The sequence below is a fragment of the Oncorhynchus masou genome, chromosome 14 (genome assembly GCF_036934945.1).
Source record: "Oncorhynchus masou masou isolate Uvic2021 chromosome 14, UVic_Omas_1.1, whole genome shotgun sequence".
Taxonomy (NCBI): Eukaryota; Metazoa; Chordata; class Actinopteri; order Salmoniformes; family Salmonidae; genus Oncorhynchus; species Oncorhynchus masou.
The window spans coordinates 16600422-16624672 of record NC_088225.1 but is presented as its reverse complement, the minus strand read 5'-3'; the positions used below and the strand labels follow the sequence as shown (position 1 = coordinate 16624672).

Sequence of the window (24251 nt, the reverse complement as noted above, 5' to 3'; positions counted from 1 at the left end):
AATCCAACGTTTTTCATGGCACAATACAGCACTTGTAGTTGGCAGATAGCATACCATTTTCTTTGAAAGATATTGGAACAAAAATATGATTCAATTTAAAAACAATAACAAGAAAAGGAGAGGAGAGGTTTCTATGAGATCCTGAGGGCATGTGCCATAATTAAATTTGGATGCCACAAAAAGAGTTTGTTACTTGGCTCTATTCCAATGACTTACTGTATGTGTGCTGTGTACTCTGCGACTTTGTCAGTGTGCCCCTGCACCCCTGCTGGGTCCGCCTGGTCCCTGTAGGCCAGAGCCTGCATGATCTTCTGGCCATCTTGATAGGACATTCTACGTTGCCAACACACAGCAGGGCACACACAGACACACACACACTAAACACAAGGGGCAGGTTTCTCTTGAAAGGCCGGGATGAAACTGAGCCTCTCAGTATAATTTAGGAACAGCAGTCTCTGACATTGGGTAGTTGGAAACTTGGAATTGACAGGTTGGGGTGGGATGAAGATTTGACATGTGTGGAGAGAGTCACATTGAGGCTGTGGGTCTAAGGTATCTCTCACACCTGGTTTAATTAGTCATTTCAGATCAGATTTACCCTGAAAAATGTGCCTGCTAGTTTTTACACATTTTGTAGTGTGAAACTCTTGCAGGTAAGTTGGGTAAAAATATCTTGACCTCTGATCTGATCAGGACTTCAAATCAAATCAAATCAAACTCAGCAAATGGTATGTGTGAAAGCTACATTAGACCAGAGAGGATGTGCTCTCTCTCTCTCTCCTTTCCTACTATTCATCTCATCCACTGTCTGTCTTAAGTAGCACTTTGAAAACTCCTCCAGATGCATTTTGCAGGAGCTACTTAATAATGCCTTGTAATCTGACGGAGTGGGAGAGAAAGAGTTAGAGGAAGAGAGAGAGAGAGAGAGAGAAGAGAGAGAGAGAGACTGGGGTATAAGAATAGCTGGTAGTTCAGGATTAACAGATAACTACTCTTTCATATGAACCATGTCATGACATGATGCCCATTACATGAATCATTGAAGTTTCAAAGATCTGTTTTGCTACTGCCGCAGACATTGAAAAAGCTAAGTTAAAAATTCAGTCCAAGAACAATCTTTTGAGAAGACATGAGAGGGTATGGCCACTATGGAAACAGGCCTATTCCTAGTCATACTACTTTAGCGGCTTGGTACAACCCTCTAAACTATCTTACTTCAACACCTCCTTACAATAACCATTGGCATTTCCCTCAGTTAACTTCCTTTTCTTAAATTCATTGACAATGCATGTCTTATGAAATTCCTTTTGGCCCTATTTTTTCTACACCATTAATTATTCATATATAAAGGCAGTGTCTTTTGTAAGGTTTTGATATGTACATAAAATCTAAGGAACTACCAGGGCTGGTCATGGTTACTGTCGCTCCAAGTGCCAAGGTAATTTGAGATGTATACAGTTTCATGCATGTTAAACTGTGTGCAAATTCCCCCAGAGACTCTCTTTCCACCAAGCATTGGTATCCTCTCAGTCCTGGTCCAGCGACAGTTTGTGATGTAATTCCAAAGCTGTGACATTTACGTCCAAATGGTAATTGATTCAGAGGAAGCTGTTGGTATGCAGCTACAATTTAACAACCCGTCTCAGGGGGTGTCAAGCTGTGGGAAGGAGAAACAGGAAATGAGTTGTACTGAATGTTTACCGAATGCCAATTTGAGACAGCCCACGTTCCACACCACAGAGAGGGCAGCCAAGCCCGAGGAACTGTGTAAGAGGAGATTGGAACAGATTTCTTGTTCTCCACGTTCTGCTTAGCGGCTTACCTTACTATACAAACATCCAGGCCCAGCACAACTCTGGTAGTGAGACAACCCTGGTAGTGAGGCTACTATTGATTGGGGCCTGAAGGAAAAAGGAACCTAGTACACGCTATCCAAGCTCTGTGCTGTGTTTACTGGTGCGGCATAGACTCCACCACTGCAAAGCCAAGCCGCCACAACAGGGACAGACAAGCAATAGTGATCCCCCAACTTCCACAGATGCTGTCAAGCTTTTCCCAAGGAACGTCTGGCATCAACCTCAATACAAACCACCCAGGATTCCAAAAAATGCTAAAAGAGTCCCTCACAATTACTTCTCAACAGTATTGACCATGGTCATTTATAAAGCTGACATCGTACAGATGAATGCAGTAATGACGGGCATTAAACATGACCCTTGGCGATCATCAGCAGTGGTCATTTTGTGCTATTGTCCTCATTACACTTCTCTATAACAGCTGTGTATACCAATGTGCTTATAGCTACTCATTTATCACAAACCACATTAAGAGGCAATTAAGGAAACATAATGTTATCACGGCAGAAGAAAATTGTATATCTGTTCTCTTAATGTTGTTCAGAGTGATAAAAAGAGAACACTCATAATGGTCCTGTAGACATTTTCACTGTGTTCGTGTGTCTGTTGCCTACTTGTGCTGGAGATAATGAAATGTCAGTCTCAGTTAGTGAAGGATCAGGTTAGTGTACAATTGTCTTTCCCTACAGTGGGGGAGTTATTAAAACAGTGTTTTCCTCCATACAACAACCAATCTTAGCTGCCATGATGCCTTCCCAGAAATGCATGTTTGTTCATCCAAAAGCACTGTGACACAGTGCTGCCTGTCCTCTGTTCCCCCACCCTCCCCTATAACTGTCTGGGGGGTTGTTTCTGTTTTACTAGTGCTTTTTACACTCACATATTTTGTTTCCTTTCAGTGTGTTTTGCTGCACTGAGATTCCACCATGTGTGAAGATAAACTTGTATAATGTGTTCTACCATTACAGAAATAAAATGAACCCCCAAGGTCGACAATATGTCCACATCCAATATGTCCACCTCGATTGTGCAATGATGTTGTTATGTCTCCATTAACTGTGTCCTGGACTTATCATGATGTTCAATACCCAAATGGTGAACTACATCACACAGTGTCAAGTAAGCAACAAAGCGGTCCACATGGAAGTTTAACCGACCCTTCTACTATGCCCTTCCTCTGAATCACAGAGCACTGACGTGTTGGAGGGAGATAAGGTTTTGCTGGCGTTAACCGCTAACAGCACACCACACAGACAGCCACTCCTTTCATGGTCTGAGCGTGCCAGCAGCAGCAGCAGTTGCCTCAGTCAGTGCTGGCTGTGCAGCTTTGCTGGGGCTGATAAAGCGAAAGAGGGAGAGAGAGGCAGTGCTGCTACAGCTTTGCTCTAATTTCCCCCAGACTGGCTGCTGTTCCTCTTTACTCTGTCTCTCTCTGATAGCATGGTGTGGAGGAACAGACACAGGCCAGAACCGCCTCCTCCTCCTCTCTCTAACCATAACACTCTCCCTCCGTCCCTCCATGCTCACTTTCTCTCCACATGCCACATGGGTCTTTCTTTGACACATTCCACTGGACCATGTTGTGGTTCTTTACTATGTGCCGGTGCATTTCCCCAAAAACGGCATGAAAGCAACCGTATAGATACGGCAAAAGTGTTTGAAGTCAGTAACAACTATGCCGTTCTGGCTTTACTCTCAAATTGGAGATAAGGAGTAGGCCACACAGAAGCTGCCTAGTATGCCCCAAATGACTAACTTTGATAACATCAGCGTTGATAACATCGGCTAATTTCCCCATGCCTATCTGCTCTTGAGAGGAGATCGCTTGGGCCTGTCAAAATGAGGGAGATAGAGTGCCATTACATATGTTCTCATTCAATTGAAAGGTGTATTGGTAGTTTGAAGTGGGTTTACTTCTGCATCTCAGAGGACATTCATGTAGATTTAGCATAACCCTTCCAGACTCAATGATTTTGTGACTTTGGAATACACGGATGTGGGCTGATGGTACTTCTAGGAATTCAAATCTTATAAAATCTTATACAAATGCCTTAAACAATTCATTTTTCAAAGAGTATTTGCTTTTTTGATAAAAATTTGGACAGTTCCATTAACTCAAAAATACCCAAACATTTCAACATTACACACTACTGTCACGCCCTGGTCGAAATATATTATGTTTATTCGGTCAGGCCAGGGTGTGACATGGGTTATTGTGGTGTGTTTTTGTCTTGGGGTTTTGTGGGGTGTCTAGCGTAGTCTATGGCTGCCTGAGGCAGTTCTCAATCAGAGTCAGGTGATTATTGTTGTTTCTGATTGGGAACCATATTTAGCAGACATATTCTTTGAGTGTTTCGTGGGTGATTGTTCCTGTCTCTGTGTTTAGTTTCACAAGATAGGCTGTATAGTTTTTTCACATTTCCGTCTGTTGTTTTTGTACATTACAAGTTTTTTCATGTCAAGTCATTTTCCATCATTAAACATGAGTAACCACCATGCTGCATTTTGGTCCGCTCCTCTTCCACCAGACGAAAGCCGTTACAACTACTCTGTTTAGCATAAGAACTGGGGCAGACATTTTGGTTATGCTCTGAGCTGAAGCCCAAAAAGAGATCCACATACAGTCCCTGATTGAAAGAGCCGGTTTTTAGACACACAGCAAACAGATGTGGTACAGTAGGTGGGGCATATTCATGATGTCATAACAATGACACCTCATTATTGTCACTTAGTCTTCTGTTTGGAGAAAATATTACATTAGACAGTATTGCTTCCAATTAGTTGTTGTTTCAAGATGTTGCTCATTCCACTTAATTGGGAGAAAACAAGAGAGCAGAATTCCCAGGTTGGAACCCTAATGATTTCATTCTTCGGAGGAATAGTCTCATTATTCCTGAGCCAATGTCGACCCAGTCGTTACCTGTCAATGCTTTTTGCTGAGGCTGGCTTTCTCCACACTAAGCTGTTAAACATTAATGGACAATCCTTCTTCCCTTTGTGCTCGATATGACATCATGTGTCATTTTGACTGACAGAGAGTTGGGGGGCTAATTTGCAAATGCTGCCATCCATAGCATCCAGTGAAGAAACACATTTATCAAAAGCCCTGTGCCCTTTTCTTGTCTCCTTGTCATATTAGCTTCTGAACACTGTCAGGGCAGCGTGGAGTTTATGGATTTCATTTCAAAGGCCTCGCTGTTTTCAACATGCAACTCAAAGTGTGGACAAGGTTAAAAAAGGCTACCTCATTAAACCATGGGCCACAAAGTAACTTAATGTGCTTGGAGAGTAATAGTATCTCATCATAGCGTTATACTCATACTGTAATATGGGTCAAACACAACTGAAAGTACACAAACCGGTCAAATGAAAAATGAGGTGGGAAAGTACATCAAATATGTAGAGTTCTCTGAAACGATAAGGATTGTTAGATTTAGATTGCACAATGTCTCCCAGGAACCTCCACTGAACTAGGGACTGAAGTCAATTATGTAGGCCATTGTTCTTTTTCAGTCTCCACTGCCTCTTCCAAAATTACATGGAGGTTGAACATGATGCAGTGTCTTTCATTGAAAATTAGGCTACTGCGGTTTCTGGAGCCTCCTATAAGTAAGTGTGTTAGCTTTAATGCAGCTTTTTCACTGAATATTAACCAACTGCTTTCTGGTGTAATATATGCTGTCTCTCCAGCGAGCCACATTCCAGATTAGATATCAATGTCTTAGGAAATATAGCCATTTTTCTGAACACCAGAATGGAACATTCCAATAGCCTGGAGACAAACTCTGCTATCATGGCATGTTAAACTGTGTATTACCAGCATATTGTGGCATGTTATTGTATTACCTAAAGCAGATCATTCCCAATCTCTCGCATAATAGGGCATAATAAAAGCCAACTACATAGAAGCACCAACAATTGCAACATGCTGCTGTTACATGGTATGAATGAACGCAGCATTGTGCAGTAGAGCGAAGATTTACACCACCAACGTCGCACTCTGAAAGAGAAAGCTCTAATGCAGTTCTAGAATGATCCAGATTACTGAGTACAGCCTGTAGGCATGACCGAGCACACTGCTGTCAGGGGCCGATTTCTAATTAACTGAGGTACCTGTATTGGTGACGTAGATGCGCTCATGTGGAGGGGGGGGGGTGAGGGATGGAGTCGGGTCGGAGCAGAGCGGGATCTCACGCGGAGCTGAGGTACTTTGGTTCAGTCTGTGGCAGAATCGAGAGAACCAGTTGCCGGACACCATCAACGGGTAAGTGCTTATCTGTTTCGTTGCTGTGTGATTTTGGTTGTCTTGTTTGTGCAAAAGTTTCGTCAGATTCGCCTTCTTCTCTCCATGGATAGAGCTGGAGGAAAGTAAACTTCGTAGAAGAAAAGAGGGGGGAAACTACCAGCATTGAATATGTTAGGCTATTTCTCTGTAACATGAGTTACGACGTTTTATTTGTCTGCGTTATAACTTTGAAGTGGACAAAAATAGAAAGCATAGCACCAAGAACTACTCAAGGATATATCCGCATAGTGTCCGCGTTGGGTTGCGCTGTCCATGGTGCTGAAACAGTTCGCGCGTCTGCGAGGGAACGTTTGTTTGACTGAGCAGAATTGTTTTAGCGCGTTCATTTCCGTCTGTTAAGTTGGCATTGATACGCAATTCATAAAATTAGATTTAATTTGGTGCAGATGGTTATGTTATTTTTCTTGTGCAAAATGTTTGTTCCTTTTTTTATTTTAACAAAGTATTTTTTTTACAGTAGAAATTTACTGAATCCTCTGTCTTTCTCTCCTGCTTTCTCTACAGAAAACAATCAGCGTTCAACTGTGCAAGATTTAGAGCTTTGCTAATAAAGATACTCTTATGGTAGATGGCATTGTCGGAGACAGCCGGAGGGGATTCTTCAGCCCATTTCTCAAGCTGAATCCAAATGACACTTCCTCCACCCAAAAGTCCCCCGATGACCACAGAACTCCACTTATAGTCGGAGGATGCTGCACAATGTGTGACACGGTCGTCCGACCGCAATTGATTGGTGCAAGAAGCGTCCTTCCCTCAACCAGAGCATGACACTCTCAGCAATGGACAGTTGGAAAAGGGCTTCGGAAATGAACCCCTGTGGACAGCCACAAGACTGGGTCAGTGGCAGGAGCACGGCTAGGTAAAGAAGCAGAGGTCTTCGTGTGAGGAGAGAAAGCATACAACTAAAAAAGTGGGGGGGCAAACGATCGCATCGGCAAAGACATACAACCTCAAATCATGGGGATACAGCATCTTCTGCTTCTTTTGATTTACTTGGACCCTCTGAATGTACTGTGCGCGGCTACAGCAAACAAGAAGAAAAACGCTCCAAAGCGGAATCAGAAGATGAAGGAGGTGAACGGAACGGAGGCGCCTACTGCGGTTCCGCGGCGAAACACACAGGTCCAGGCACCTTCGATCGCTACCCATGACACGTGCCTGGGCTACTATGACGTGAGCGGAGCGTACGATAAAGTGTTCGAGTGCAACAACACCGAGCACCGCTACTGTTGTGGAAGTTGTTTCCTGCGCTATTGCTGTGCAGAAAAAGGGAAACGCATAGAACAGAAAACTTGCACAAATTATAACACCCCAGATTGGATCAAAACGCAGCCTCCCTCCCCGGCACCAACAGGTGACACTTACGACCCTGACTTGGATCAGACGAACACAACGGTATACATCACCTGTGGTGTCATAGCTTTTATCATCCTCATCGGAGTTTCTGCAAAAGTTGCCTACGACAAAGCAACCAAGCCCCCTCAGGAAATGAATGTCCATCGGTAAGTCACTCTGACATTTAGGTTAAGAAATAGTCATTTATTATGGGGGCCACTTTTTTTCCTCTGTGTGTGTGGGGGGGGGGTGATTGTGTGTGCAATCACTGTTATGAAACACCAGCTTCAGCTTTCACAGACATGAAAAGTCAGCTGATGACAGTAAAGAATGTGTACAGTGGGTATAGAAAGCTAAATTAGATTTGTGAATAGACCAAATCATGAGCACTTCATCACAATGATGCATAGAAATCTGACCGCATATATTCTCAACTTTTGAATAGGGATGAAGGCATAATTCACAATGATGCTCAGTTTCATTCCTCTCTGGAAAATAGTGTTACATCACCTGCAAGCCATTACGCAAAGGACAACTGATCATTACAATCAAATCCTTTTCAAGTACCTCTCTTATGCAGATATACACAACCCCCAACTGACAGTCAACAGTCACTACCACCACCACTACTACTACCACAACCACCACCATACATTGGAACATTAAATGTCTCTTGTTAACTAAAGTATTGTTCCGTTTTCATCAGCAGCACAAACAAACCTCCATGAGGCAGGTGTGGAATTGAATGGCCCTGTCAAAGAAAAGGCATCACATTCATGGTCACAGTATAACATTCAGACTAGGAGCAAGGTTGGGTTGCTTCACTGCTAACAACCCAGAGGACATACTGTACAGATGTCACTCTCCCTTCTTTTGATTGGCTTTGTATCTTACGGGATAATGACCCATGGATGGACTGCAGTTGGGAAAGTATGAGATGAAACACATTATGGTGGAATACATCTAACTGCCGAGGAATCAATGTCTCAATGTATTCATTATATTATGTCCCTATGAATGGAATGAATGCATACTGTTCCACTAATCCTTATATTCAGGCACTCTGAAGTCCAACAATTTCTAAGTATTTGGATAGGTGCTGAAAATAGCGTATTGCCTTCAAAATTATTGAAGCTGGTGATTTTTTCCATGACACATTAGAAGCCTTGACTATATTTTTAAGCACATCCTAGAGCTAGGAGAGTAACTAGTGTACCTTAGTCTGAATTGAAAGACAGTTAACCTTCTGAAGTGGAGGACTATGTTAGGGATTTTGTGCTCTGACATCAACCCGCCATGATGAATTTAGCAGATTAAGCCAGCAGCTATCTCATTCACTCACAGTGTTATATGTGAGTAGTATACCTATGCCTTGCAATAAAAACTATAACAAGACAGTACCCAAAGAGATGGTTTGGGTGGCGAAACCACATGTGGTTAGCCAATCATTGTGGTTGTCTAATGGTGCCCATAGCAGAGGGGGTTATCTACCTGTTCAGCCAAAGCTAAGATCTTGTTTAAAGCCCATGGGAGGCTAATTGTGCCTTGCTAGGACTGGCTTCTGTACCCTCGTTACCTGCTGGCTCCATAAAATCAAGGTAGTGATTGGAATTCAGATGGATTGTTCTCAGAGTCCATGCAGAATTAATTTGTCCCCATTCTTAAGCAAGCCCCTCCCATGGCCTCAACCCTAGATAGAAAATGCATGTTTCTCCACTAGAGATCATTTGTACCACAACCCTAATGGATATAGTGGCTGGTCTAGCAGACTGGAAGACCTTTGTCTGGAGTTAAATGCAGCTTGAACTGTGGCAGTGGCCAGATGTTCAGTATGGGGTAAGCTCCAAGGATGACACTGTCATCTTCTCATGACAGGGATCTACAACCATAGATCTGTCTCTCTTCCACAACATCCATTAACCTTGGCACCTGTTTTCTGCATTAATATTTCTGCTGTTAGATGAGTCCCACTCACACTGTTGTTAGAAGTCCTGTCAAATGTCATTGACTCCTAGCTGAACAATGCATATCAAAGCATTAGAAAGGAAACCTTTTTGTTCCCCTCAGTTTATTAAACGTCTGGTTCTGAAGAGAAATCTTTCAGGTGGACGGTTCTGTCGACAAAATATAGATACGAGTACAAGGCTTGGATAAGTGCCCCCATTCATTTTTCTTTCGAAAATTCATGGTTATGTCTACAACCTCAATAGCTATTGATTTAATAGTCACACCAAAAGATGGTGTCAAGTACAGGTCTTTGGTTTAAGAGATAATGTTCTCAGACACATTTTTCTGCTTGTAGAGTGACATTCAACTATACAATCCTTAAATGCAAGCCAAGCCATTACCTTGACAGTTTCAACGATGACAGTACAAGTAGAAATATGATACCAATATATGTCTGTCTCTAGTGTATTCCTACAGTTCTAGTCAAAGCTATTTCATGCAACCTACCAAACGACTCACTTTGATCCCACTAAAAACTGTTAGACTTCTGAGGCTGTGGCAGTACTCAGAACTGAGGAGACTGTGAGGATTTCTGGCCCCTTAATGCTCTCCTATCCTAGCCATGGGGCATACTTTCAAATGGAGATGCTTACTGCCACCACCACATCAGTATGAGTGGTGGTGAGAGAGATGAGACAGATGCTGCCCAATTCTGATGTTTTTCTTTACTAATGGTCTTTTGACCAATCAGATCAGCTCAAAAAATATTAATATGTAGGGCCTCCCGGGTGGTGCAGTGGTCTAGGGCACTGCATTGCAGTGCTAGCTGTGCCACCAAAGACTCTGGGTTCGCGCTCAGGCTCTGTCGCAGCCGGCCGTGACCAGGAGGTCCGTGGGTCGACGCACAATTGCCTAGTAGGGATATCCTTGTCTCATTGCGCACTAGCGACTCCTGTGGCAGGCTGGGCGCAGTGCACGCTAACCAGGTCGCCAGGTGCACGGTGTTTCCTCCGACACATTGGTGCAGCTGGCTTCCGGGTTGGAAGCGCGCTATGTTAAGAAGCAGTGCAGCTTGGTTGGGTTGTGTTTTGGAGGACGCATGGCTTTCGACCTTCGTCTCTCCCGAGCCCGTACGGGAGTTGTAGCGATGAGACAAGATAGTAACTACTAACAATTGAATACCACAAAATTGGGGAGAAAGGGGGGTAAAATTCTATTTAAAAAATATATATATAATGGAAAATATCGAAAATATCTCGTGACTGGTCAGAAGACCAATTTTCAAATAAAATCACAATTGGGCTGCCTGTGTAAATGCAGCCAGAGTAGGGATGACTAAATGAGGAGACATTGCATAGTGGACATTCAATAGCTTTTAAAAAAAATGATTTATTGCCAGGGGAAAAAATGACTTGAGACATCCATGCTGATAACCCTGTCGAGAAAGCTGTATTGGAACATGGAATTAACTATATACTAGGGAATGGTTTAAATGTATTTAGCCCTGTGAAGTGACTCAGAGTTTTATCTCAGTGACTGGGGATGGATTGTGAGGGGAATGCTAAGGCATTGGCAGTCCTTTGTTGTTTCTTCTGTGACCTTCACGGAGGCACAATAAATGTTGACTGAAAGCCAAAGCCAGGGATTTGAGTGGTCTATATTGATCACTTTCTCGAAAGCAAACCTGGATGCAATTTAAGATGGATCTGTTGCAAAAAAAGTATCTACTCTCAGATTGAGTACGTATTAGGTTTTGTTAGGCTGGTGAGAGTCAGTTCCAATACATTCAAAAGGGATTTCTAAATTGACCTGCATGCAGTGAGATTGAATATGTCTTTTTTGAGTGATTGTACCATAATATTGGGCAGAGAAAGGTAGGGGTAGGTGAGATAGTATGACTTTGCAATGTTTCTTGTATAACTTTAAAGCATGTAAAGCACACCTACATGGATCTATTTAATCTCCAGTTTCTGCTTCTACTCCATTAGTGGTTGGCATGTCAGTGATATCCTTCTCTCTGCTCACATTGGGAATATTCATTCTTTTACTGTTCCTGTCAACCTATTCTCTCATGGACCGACTATGTAAACCTAATTGGTACTGGTACTGGTCCTCAAGCATCTGACCAAATTACAAAATATTTTATTTCTGCGTCAACCGAGATTACTGACAACCTGATAGGCAGGGTCAATGCTGCAATACTTTTTTAACATGTTCATTCAGCCATAAATGCTTGACAAACATTTTGTGGAGTTCAGGATCCAAGGGGAGTAGAAATTCACTTTGGTTTCCATTTTTGTCTCCCCAATGCTTTTGAACCTATTTTAATTGGAAAATGGCCCGGTGCAGCAAAGAAAGACCTAGCAAAGCTGTAGTTGGCTCAAAACAAAGCAGCACGCCTTGCCCTTGACTGTACACACAGAACTAACATCAACAGCATGCATGAGTCTGTCATGGTTGAGGGTTGAGGAGAAATGTGTTAATTCTCTTCTAATCTTTTTAAGAAATGTGTGTGTGTTGAAAATGCCTAACCACTTGTATAATCTATATGCATACACTTCAAACAGACATACTGTACATACTCCACCAGATACGCCACTATGGGTTTCTTCACAGTACCCAAACCAAAGACAGATTTAATGCATCGCTCAGTTACTGTATGTTTAGAGCCATGTCATTGTGGAATGCTCTGCCACAAGAGGTTACTCAGACAAAAAGTATGTTTAGCTTTACAAAATGGACAAAAAATGTATGTTGTATCACATAATTTCTCCTATTTCTTGTATATAAGAATATGAATATGTATATACTGTATGAATAGTGTGTAAATACTGTTGTCTCTTGGTCCCATTCAAATATATAACTCTTATTTTTATGTGCATTTTTCATTTGGATTTAATGTAATATCTTGTGTTTTTCTTGTCTATTCTGTTCTGTACTTCGTCATGAATTTGTACATTGTATGTGTACCCCAGGAAGAGTAGCTGCTGCATGTGCAGTAGCTAATGGGATCCTAATAAACTAAACTAATCCGTTTAGAATGCAGATGATAGACTTATTGAACATCTAATGCTCATAATAATTCAATATCTGTCTCAGTCTGAAATAACAGACTGAAATAACTGTCAACACATTCTAGGCTTCCTTATCTCTTTTGACAATGTAGAAATGTGTTAAAATAGAAAAGAAAAGAGAAGAAAAAAATCAAATTTCACTGCGGAGGCAAGTCCCTCTGATAACCAACAAGACTGAATTACATCCTCTGTCATGTGCTGCAAGTGCAGTGTAAAGGAATTACAATTTACTTTCACTTCTCTTCTTTACAGTATTTACTTCACTCCCTCGATGGATGATGGGTGTATCGTTTGAAGATTATTTTATACATTCCCATTTCTTGTAGATGTTTTTTCCCTTCCCATACATAGGAATGTACTGGTGCTATTGAAACATGATTTACCTAATAGATTTTGTAGGGGAGGAAACTGTAACTTTGGGGCTTTCAAACACAATATATTTTTTAAAAGCACCTCTATTCTTCCACTGTGTGGGAATGGTTGAACGTGTTCCTGCCATACAAGATGCAAAGTAGTCAACTGGGGCGATGAAAAGCAGGTCGCCTCAGTCTGTGAAAAGGATATGGTTAAAGTGTGCCCATCCTAGAAGGGAAAGGCTATTAATACATAGCTCCCAAAGTCACAGAGAGTTATGGAAAGAAGTTGACTCAGGTCGACTTTGACACAGTTACATTACCCTTTCAGCTCTTTGAAGAAACCAATATGTCCACCATCCTCATCACTATACTTCAATGGGGACCAATGTTGAAAATGGTGATAGCAAGATGCTTTGTTAAGAGCCCTTGAAAATTGGTAACTTGGTAGGAGTTAGATTCCCATTTGAACCTTAGTAGTGGGGGCGTATAGCTCTAGCAGAACATTCTTCAAGGAACATTGATGAATGGCTTTAGCTGTTTTCCCTTGGCCTGAAGGGAAAGGCCCATCTGTACTCAGTGTGGCTCAGTATTGAAACCTGGCCTATCGGCCACCTTGGGTGTAATTACACTTCACACTGTGCCTGGTTCTGGAGCTCCACCAACACAATTGGAGCTGTATGTAACTAAATAAATTAAGTAGACCTTCTGGGGATGTTGAGAATAATAATTCTAGTTCTGTTTGTATAGTCTGAAAACACTAAAATTACATCTGTGTTTTTACATTTCTTTTGCAGAGCCCTTGCAGACATTTTGAGGCAACAAGGACTAAATAAGGAGAATGAAAATATTGCAGCATTGGAGGGTTCACCCAAAGACATGGACACACCTCTCCGAACGTCCAAGAACCATTACACCCCAGTTCACACCATGCTAGCAAACCACGGTGGGTACCTGCACTGTTTTTACTTCACATATCCAAGAATATCTTGCAAAAATGATTCAAACTGTATTTGTCCTAAGCATAGGGTCTGAAATGGTCTTTACCTTTAGTAAGCTGCATGGTGCACTATGAGTTGAATCAAAGTCCTTTCTCTGTATAAAATCGATACCCAAGATGACAGAGTTACTATGGAAACAGAGGTTATGTTAAATAGTTACATCAAATGAAACGAGGTTCAATGTAAATGTCATGAGAACATAATAGAGAAGGTGTTATTAAAGCCATATTCTTTGCCCTCAGTTACCTTCTCTGAGTGGTGGAGATCCAGTCTGAATTTCATATCGACAGTAGTGATTGGTAGGAATTGTGGAGGTAGATTATAGAAATCCCATAGAAACGAGACAAGCAGGGATGACTGAATAAGGAGACATTCTATTATGGACTTTCAATAGTTTTTTATGACTTCATAGTAATCTCCACTGTACACGCTTCTATGTAACAGTATATATAACTACTGTCATTATACTTGGCTGACATGTGTACAACAATGTTATTTCTATGGTATGCAACCTTTGCATGGTAAAGTGGGACCTTATTGCTTTCATTAATGGTTAAAATGGTCTTTGACACACGCACTGAAATAGATGATGGGCAGTGTTGGGGAAGCTACTCTGAAAATATAATTAACAAGCTACCAGTTATTTCACACTATTGTAAGTTAAATTACACTAAAGCTAACCTTAAAGTTACTTTTAAAAAGTAGTTCACTACAACCAAAAAGTATCATACCTGAATCTGAAATGTCACAGACTACAAATTGCCAGAACATATCACTCTGGAGTCAGATGTTAACAGAATGTGTATTCTGGCCTATTAAACTCAAACATGTGGAATTAGGCACACAGAAAGTGTTTAAAGTGAGAATTAGGCAGGTTTGATGCTGGAAAATAAGGGAAATTCTTGCCTACTTCACCAATATTTTATTTTTGAAAAACAAAAGTAGTGTGTAGTTCCAGTAGTAAGCTACACCACTACATGGCAAAAAAGTAGTGTGTAGTTCCAGTAGTAAGCTACACCACTACATGGCAAAAAAGTGGTGTGTAGTTCCAGTAGTAAGCTACAACACTACATGGCAAAAAAGTGGTGTGTAGTTCCAGTAGTAAGCTACACCACTACATGGCAAAAAAGTAGTGTGTAGTTTCCAGTAGTAAGCTACACCACTACATGGCAAAAAAGTAGTGTGTAGTTCCAGTAGTAAGCTACACCACTACATGGCAAAAAAGTGGTGTGTAGTTCCAGAAGTAAGCTACACCACTACATGGCAAAAAAGTAGTGTGTAGTTTCCAGTAGTAAGCTACACCACTACATGGCAAAAAAGTAGTGTGTAGTTCCAGTAGTAAGCTACACCACTACATGGCAAAAAAGTGGTGTGTAGTTCCAGTAGTAAGCTACACCACTACATGGCAAAAAAGTAGTGTGTAGTTCCAGTAGTAAGCTACACCACTACATGGCAAAAAAGTAGTGTGTAGTTTCCAGTAGTAAGCTACACCACTACATGGCAAAAAAGTAGTGTGTAGTTCCAGTAGTAAGCTACACCACTACATGGCAAAAAAGTGGTGTGTAGTTCCAGTAGTAAGCTACACCACTACATGGCAAAAAAGTAGTGTGTAGTTACCAGTAGTAAGCTACACCACTACATGGCAAAAAAGTAGTGTGTAGTTCCAGTAGTAAGCTACACCACTACATGGCAAAAAAGTAGTGTGTAGTTTCCAGTAGTAAGCTACACCACTACATGGCAAAAAAGTAGTGTGTAGTTCCAGTAGTAAGCTACACCACTACATGGCAAAAAAGTTGCCTACAAAGTTGCCTACTCCATGACAACACGACCAAGATTTTGGTCAACTACGACAAAGCTGCTGCAAAAATGTATTTAAATTGCTAGTTAAACCACATGTAGTTCACTACTCCCCCAAACTGATGATGGGGGCCCTGCTACTTAAATATATTTTTTTAAAGACTGAAAACGATATAGCAGTTTAGACAAAGGGCCTCGGCTGAGTCTATTTTCATGCTGGGTTCCATAAGCCTAATCAGCATTGGCTCAAAATGGAGATGCAACTTAACATGTTCTTCGGGAGACACATGGCTTTTGTCCTGAGATAATTCTGTCTTGCATCGCTGGTCTCCAGATCCCTGCTCCGGGGATCGCTTGCTAAGTGCCCTAGTATGGTGTCCCAGATTCAGTGTTATGTTTCACTCTCGTGTCAAAGTAGACACTCTTCCTCATCCAGTGATTGTGTCAGAGGAGAACTGTTACGTGCTACACCATGGGATGTGAGCCGCTTTTCTCAGACTTGACTCGAGCCATAAAAGCCACAGCTGCTGGTATGTGCAGTTTATTAAATGAAACTACTGTAAGGGCCAGCCAACAGAGGTGGTTACAGTTATGTTTGCCTGAATTCCAGCACTTGACACTTCAATAATTCTCATTGGAATCAATAACCACTTTGACTGCCATACAGTTGCCCAAAAGTAGGATTGTCTAACCCCTTATCGGCTTTCATCCCCTCTAACAGCTTTCACTGTGCTTCATTAATCAATAATGTTAACCCTGAAGTGACCTGAAGACTACCATGACACCCTGGTGTTTACCATTAAGAGATTGTGGACTATGGTGGATACTTACCTGGTGTTTAACATTAAGAGATTGTGGACTATGCTGCATACTTCCCTGGTGTTTAACATTAAGAGATTGTGGACTATGCTGCATACTTCCCTGGTGTTTAACATTAAGAGATTGTGGACTATGCTGCATACTTCCCTGGTGTTTAACATTAAGAGATTGTGGACTATGGTGGATACTTCCCTGGTGTTTAACATTAAGAGACTGTGGACTATGGTGGATACTTCCCTGGTGTTTAACATTAAGAGATTGTGGACTATGCTGCATACTTCCCTGGTGTTTAACATTAAGAGATTGTGGACTATGGTGGATACTTCCCTGGTGTTTAACATTAAGAGACTGTGGACTATGGTGGATACTTCCCTGGTGTTTAACATTAAGAGATTGTGGACTATGCTGCATACTTCCCTGGTGTTTAACATTAAGAGATTGTGGACTATGGTGGATACTTCCCTGGTGTTTAACATTAAGAGACTGTGGACTATGGTGGATACTTCCCTGGTGTTTAACATTAAGAGATTGTGGACTATGCTGCATACTTCCCTGGTGTTTAACATTAAGAGATTGTGGACTATGGTGGATGCTTCCCTGGTGTTTAACATTAAGAGATTGTGGACTATGGTGGATATTTCCTGGTGTTTAACATTAAGAGATTGTGGACTATGCTGCATACTTCCCTGGTGTTTAACATTAAGAGATTGTGGACTATGGTGGATACTTCCCTGGTGTTTAACGTTAAGAGATTGTGGACTATGCTGCATACTTCCCTGGTGTTTAACATTAAGAGATTGTGGACTATGGTGGATATTTCCTGGTGTTTAACATTAAGAGATTGTGGATTATGGTGGATATTTCCTGGTGTTTAACATTAAGAGATTGTGGACTATGGTGGATATTTCCTGGTGTTTAACATTAAGAGATTGTGGACTATGGTGGATATTTCCTGGTGTTTAACATTAAGAGATTGTGGACTATGGTGGATATTTCCTGGTGTTTAACATTAAGAGATTGTGGACTATGGTGGATATTTTCCTGGTGTTTAACATTAAGAGATTGTGGACTATGGTGGATATTTTCCTGGTGTTTAACATTAAGAGATTGTGGACTATGGTGGATACTTCCCTGGTGTTTAACATTAAGAGATTGAGGACTATGCTTGACACTTCCCCAGTGTTTTACATTAAGAGATTGTGGACTATGCTGCTAACTTCCCCAGTGTTTTACATTAAGAGATTGTGGACTATCCTGCTAACTTCCCCAGTGTTTTACATTAAGAGATTGTGGACTATCCTGCTAACTTCCCCAGTGTTTAACATTAAGAGATTGTGGACTATGCTGCTAACTTCCCCAGTGTTTAACATTAAGAGATTGTGGACTATGCTGCTAACTTCCCCAGTGTATTACATTAGGAGGTTGTGGACTATGCTGCATACTTCCCCAGTGTTTTACATTAAGAGATTGTGGACTATGCTGCATACTTCCCCAGTGTTTTACATTAAGAGATTGTGGACTATCCTGCTAACTTCCCCAGTGTATTACATTAGGAGGTTGTGGACTATGCTGCATACTTCCCCAGTGTTTTACATTAAGAGATTGTGGACTATGCTGCATACTTCCCCAGTGTTTTACATTAAGAGATTGTGGACTATGCTGCATACTTCCCCAGTGTTTTACATTAAGAGATTGTGGACTATGCTGCATACTTCCCTGGTGTTTAACATTAAGAGATTGTGGACTATGGTGGATATTTCCTGGTGTTTAACATTAAGAGATTGTGGATTATGGTGGATATTTCCTGGTGTTTAACATTAAGAGATTGTGGACTATGGTGGATATTTCCTGGTGTTTAACATTAAGAGATTGTGGACTATGGTGGATATTTCCTGGTGTTTAACATTAAGAGATTGTGGACTATGGTGGATATTTCCTGGTGTTTAACATTAAGAGATTGTGGACTATGGTGGATATTTCCTGGTGTTTAACATTAAGAGATTGTGGACTATGGTGGATATTTTCCTGGTGTTTAACATTAAGAGATTGTGGACTATGGTGGATATTTTCCTGGTGTTTAACATTAAGAGATTGTGGACTATGGTGGATACTTCCCTGGTGTTTAACATTAAGAGATTGAGGACTATGCTTGACACTTCCCCAGTGTTTTACATTAAGAGATTGTGGACTATGCTGCTAACTTCCCCAGTGTTTTACATTAAGAGATTGTGGACTATCCTGCTAACTTCCCCAGTGTTTTACATTAAGAGATTGTGGACTATCCTGCTAACTTCCCCAGTGTTTTACATTAAGAGATTGTGGACTATCCTGCTAACTTCCCCAGTGTTTTACATTAAGAGATTGTGGACTATCCTGCTAACTTCCCCAGTGTTTAACATTAAGAGATTGTGGACTATGCTGCTAACTTCCCCAGTGTTTAACATTAAGAGATTGTGGACTATGCTGCTAACTTCCCCAGTGTATTACATTAGGAGGTTGTGGACTATGCTGCATACTTCCCCAGTGTTTTACATTAAGAGATTGTGGACTATGCTGCATACTTCCCCAGTGTTTTACATTAAGAGATTGTGGACTATCCTGCTAACTTCCCCAGTGTATTACATTAGGAGGTTGTGGACTATGCTGCATACTTCCCCAGTGTTTTACATTAAGAGATTGTGGACTATGCTGCATACTTACCCAGTGTTTTACATTAAGAGATTGTGGACTATGCTGCATACTTCCCCAGTGTTTTACATTAAGAGATTGTGGACTATGCTGCATACTTCCCTGGTGTTTAACATTAAGAGATTGTGGACTATGGTGGATATTTCCTGGTGTTTAACATTAAGAGATTGTGGATTATGGTGGATATTTCCTGGTGTTTAACATTAAGAGATTGTGGACTATGGTGGATATTTCCTGGTGTTTAACATTAAGAGATTGTGGACTATGGTGGATATTTCCTGGTGTTTAACATTAAGAGATTGTGGACTATGGTGGATACTTCCCTGGTGTTTAACATTAAGAGATTGAGGTCTATGCTTGACACTTCCCCAGTGTTTTACATTAAGAGATTGTGGACTATCCTGCTAACTTCCCCAGTGTTTAACATTAAGAGATTGTGGACTATGCGGCATACTTCCCCAGTGTTTAACATTAAGAGATTGTGGACTATCCTGCTAACTTCCCCAGTGTTTTACATTAAGAGATTGTGGACTATGCTGCATACTTCCCCAGTGTTTAACATTAAGAGATTGTGGACTATGCTGCTAACTTCCCCAGTGTTTTACATTAATAGATTGTGGACTATGCTGCTAACTTCCCCAGTGTTTAACATTAAGAGATTGTGGACTATCCTGCTAACTTCCCCAGTGTTTTACATTAAGAGATTGTGGACTATGCTGCATACTTCCCCAGTGTTTTACATTAAGAGATTGTGGACTATCCTGCTAACTTCCCCAGTGTATTACATTAGGAGGTTGTGGACTATGCTGCATACTTCCCCAGTGTTTTACATTAAGAGATTGTGGACTATCCTGCTAACTTCCCCAGTGTTTTACATTAAGAGATTGTGGACTATGCTGCATACTTCCCCAGTGTTTTACATTAAGAGATTGTGGACTATGCTGCATACTTCCCCAGTGTTTTACATTAAGAGATTGTGGACTATGCGGCATACTTCCCCAGTGTTTTACATTAAGAGATTGTGGACTATGCTGCATACTTCCCCAGTGTTTTACATTAAGAGATTGTGGACTATGCTGCATACTTCCCCAGTGTTTTACATTAAGAGATTGTGGACTATGCTGCATACTTCCCCAGTGTTTTACATTAAGAGATTGTGGACTATGCTGCATACTTCCCCAGTGTTTTACATTAAGAGATTGTGGACTATGCTGCATACTTCCCTAGAGGCTGACTATTTTGTTTGGGTTCATGTCAGTCCTGCAATTGGTCTTCATCCCTTGTGGCCTCCTTCTGACACGACTCATCTTTCTGTTGTGAAATACTGTACGCATCTCCCTCAAGTCTGGCATCAGCTGTACTATATTGGGTTAAACTGGCCTTGACTGAACTAGCCTCAACACATACAGTAATTCATTACATACTGTATTACAGTGCTAGTTGGTGTCTTTGGTGGCTCATGTAGATTATATGTGGATATACCTGGGAATCTGCAGTAATACATGAGATCCTCATATGAATATATCTGTTTTTCACAATTCAGATTGTATTCTATGTTGTTTTATTTTTACACTTGGAAATATATTATGTTCTAACATAATTGTCTCATTGATGTTGGTTGGTCTCTGCTTGGACCCTAAAGTCTTCTGCTAAAGGAAAATCAGTTAAATGACCCTTTCAAGATAATGTATCTGTAACAGTTTTCTTGTGGTGAAGGAGAGGTGGACCAAAATGCAGCGTGGTTTCTATTCAAGGTTCTTTAATGAAGAAAACTATACATGAATAGACTAACAAAACAACAAACGTGAGAAAACCTAAACAGCCCTATCTGGTGAAAACACAGAGACAGGAACAATCACCCACAAAACCCAACACCAAACAGGCTACCTAAATATGGTTCCCAATTAGAGACAATGACTAACACCTACCTCTGATTGAGAACCATATCAGGCCAGACATAGAAATGGACAAACAAGACATACATACAAAGCAAACTATGGTCAGGGTGTGACAGTATCAGTGTATTTCAGCATAAGAACATAGTCAACGTCTCCTACAGTAGAACCTGAATTCAGCCCTTCGGCGCTGTCCTTAGAGTAGACCAAGGTTAGAAAGCTGATTATCCCCATCACAGTTTGTCAAACACTGGCAGGGATACAGTGCATTCTGAAAGTATTCAGACCCCTTCACTTTTTCCACATTTTGTTACGTTACAGCCTTATTATAAAATTGATTTGTCCACCTCTGGCTGGGCCACTAAGGGGTATTCAGAGACTTGTTCTGAAGCCAATCCTGCATTGTATTGGCTGTGTGCTTAGGGTCATTGTCCTGTTGGAAGGTGAACCTTCGCACCAGTCTGAGGTCCTGAGCACTGTGGAGCAGGTTTTCATCAAGGATCTCTCTGTACATTGCTCTGTCCATCTTTCCCTCAATCCTGACGAGTCTCCCAGTCCCTGCTGCTGAAAAACATCCCCACTGCATGATGCTGCCACCACCATGCTTCACCATAGGGATGGTGCCAGGTTTCCTCCAGATGTGACGCTTGGCATTCAGGCCAAAGAGTTCCACCTTTGTTCTCATGGTCTGAGAGTCTAAGCAGGCTGTCATGTGCCTTTTACTGAGGGGTGGCTTCCGTCTGGCCACTCTACCATAAAGGCCTGATTGGTGGAGGGTTTCAGAGATGGTTGTCCTTCTGGATGGTTCTCCCATCTCCACAGAGGAACTCTATGCGCTTTCAGAGTGACCATCAGTTTCTTGGTCACCTCCCTGACCAAGGCCCTTCTCCCCCGATTGCTCAGTTAGGCTGGGCGGCCAGCTCTAGGAAGAGTCTTGGTGATTCCAAAATTCTTCCATTTAAGAATGATGGAGGCCACTGTGTTTTTGGGGACCTTCAATGATGCAGAAATGTTTTGGTACCCTTCCCGAGATCTGTACCTCGACACAATCCTATCCTTGCAGCTCTATGAACAATTCCTTCGACCTCATGGCTTGGTTTTTTCTCTGACATGCACTGTCAACTGTGGGACCTTACATAGACAGGTGTGCCACGCCTTTCCAAGTCATGTCCAATCACTTGAATTTACCACAGGTGGACTCCAATCAAGTTGTAGAAACAACTCAAGGATGATCAATGGAAACAGGATGCACCTGAGCTCAATTTCGAAGTCTAATAGAAAGGGTCTGAATACTTGTAAGGTATTATAAGGTATTTCTGTTTTTTTATGGGTTATTCTGTGTAGTCTGTGTAAATTATTTAATCCATTTTAGAATAAGGCTGTAATGTGGAAAAAGGGAAGAGGTCTGAATACTTTCCGAATGCACTGTATGTGTTGTAGTTGATTTCCCTTTGGTGTTATTCTAAGCCAAGAACACTTCATGAAGGCATACTTTGAACAGATTTTTAAAAAACTTGCACATATACGCCTCTTTCTATTCAGCATAAATTGGACACAGTCAACTTCTTAAATCCTGAGAGTCATTAAGTATTTACTAGTTTCTTAGTATGAAAATCCCAAAGTAACAGTGATGGATAAAATGTTTCAGCAATCAGTTTACAGTATCCATTGGGCTTGAAAACAGAACCAAACAGGCTTTAGAGAGCTCGGGCCTGTGTCAAACGTCAGTGTAATGAAGACCAGGGCTAATTGTCCCAGGTGTTCCTTCTCATTATGATAATTTGAAATGCTGTTCGATCTCTGCCTCTATGGCCCAAAGGTCTGAGTGACACTATTGACTTTGAAGTTTCTCCATTGAGATGAGGCTGTTGAACTATTTGCCAGCTAATGCAGACTGGCACTAACAGGAAGGAAGAGAGCTAGGGGAGGGGAACTCAATAGGCCTTTGTAAGACAGATCGTCATGTTGTTTCTCCTCTATTTTCAGCTTAAGCTTTCACTGCCTGATACACACTCACTTTCTCAGCCTACCTGCATCTTTTTGTGCACAACATTTTGGTGTTCGATTGGCAGGACAAATGGAGGTTGTCAGACTGCTGGCCGGCACTTTGACGGTCCATTGTGGACCTCTGCTCTCTCAATTACAGGACTTGTTCCAGCCAGACACACTATATCATCTTGGAACAAATTATGTTACATAGTGATCTTTAAGACCAAGGAAATTCAGGATGAAATGTTTTGTTGCAAGGCACATTTTTTATAAACTGACGTTTCATAGATACAGTACTGCAATGCAGCTGTCATGATTATGAAGATAGATCCAATTACACAGTTTATGAATCAATTATATAAGGTCCCTCCATAGTGTAGGTCTATGTGGGGTAAAGGTGTTGTACTGTATAAGTTGAGGATGGAATTAATCCGTTTTAAAACACAGGAGAGTGTCTCGGTTAGAAGGGTTCTTTAGAATCTCTACACTGATCTTCAGGGTCAAGTGCCCACGCCTGAAAGACATTTTGCCATCCAATTAAAGTTTGAATGTTTTACCTGCTTTGTCAAAAGGGCAGGGCTTTTGACCCTGAATGGGCATCTTTGTTTAATTTGTGAACGATATGAGAAGGGAAGGTCTTCACTAGCTCCCCCAGCTCGCAGCTTTGGGGAGACCTTTTGCGGTGGTGATGATCCTGAGTGTACATCAGACAGCATAAATTGTTAATGTGAAACCTTCCTTTCCCTCTGTGCCCCTGTTCCTTTTCCAGTTGTCTGAGCCAAAGAGGGGCGGCAGGGTAGCCTAGTGGTTAGAGCGTTGGACTAGTAACCGAAAGGTTGCAAGTTTGAATCGACCGAACTGACAAGGTACAAATCTGTCGTTCTGCAGGCAGTTAACCCACTGTTCCTAGGCCGTCATTGAAAATAAGAATTTGTTCTTAACTGACTTGCCTAGTAAAATAAAGGTAAAATAAAAAAATAAAAAGAGGGAGTGAAATACAGAGGCCTCCCTCACTATCTTTCAGAGTACTGGCTGAACTAATGCATCATATAATACGTTCATTAACTAGGGTGGTTGGAGGTATTAAGAGTTTCCCAAACTCTGATATGTGTACAGAGTTGTTTGTGATTTCGTGTGTGAGGGTTGGAACGAAAATCAGCAACGGATATGCTTAGTGAATTGTCTCGGTCA

At 41.4% G+C, this 24251-nt stretch overlaps 1 protein-coding gene across 3 annotated transcripts in view; it reads left to right on the top strand.

The window, feature by feature from the left end:
- Positions 1-6673: 6673 nt before the first annotated feature.
- LOC135554385 (protein shisa-6-like) overlaps positions 6674-24251 on the top strand; it is a 66518-nt gene continuing 48940 nt past the window's right edge. Inside the window, exons 1-2 of one of the 3 annotated variants that reach the window (XM_064986670.1) lie at positions 6674-7664; positions 13669-13817. In XM_064986670.1, the coding sequence (XP_064842742.1) occupies positions 7120-7664; positions 13669-13817 (694 nt within the window). In that variant the 5' untranslated portion in view covers positions 6674-7119. The remainder of the gene's footprint in view (positions 7665-13668; positions 13818-24251) is intronic. The other 2 variants (XM_064986669.1, XM_064986671.1) reach the window with 2 other exon arrangements.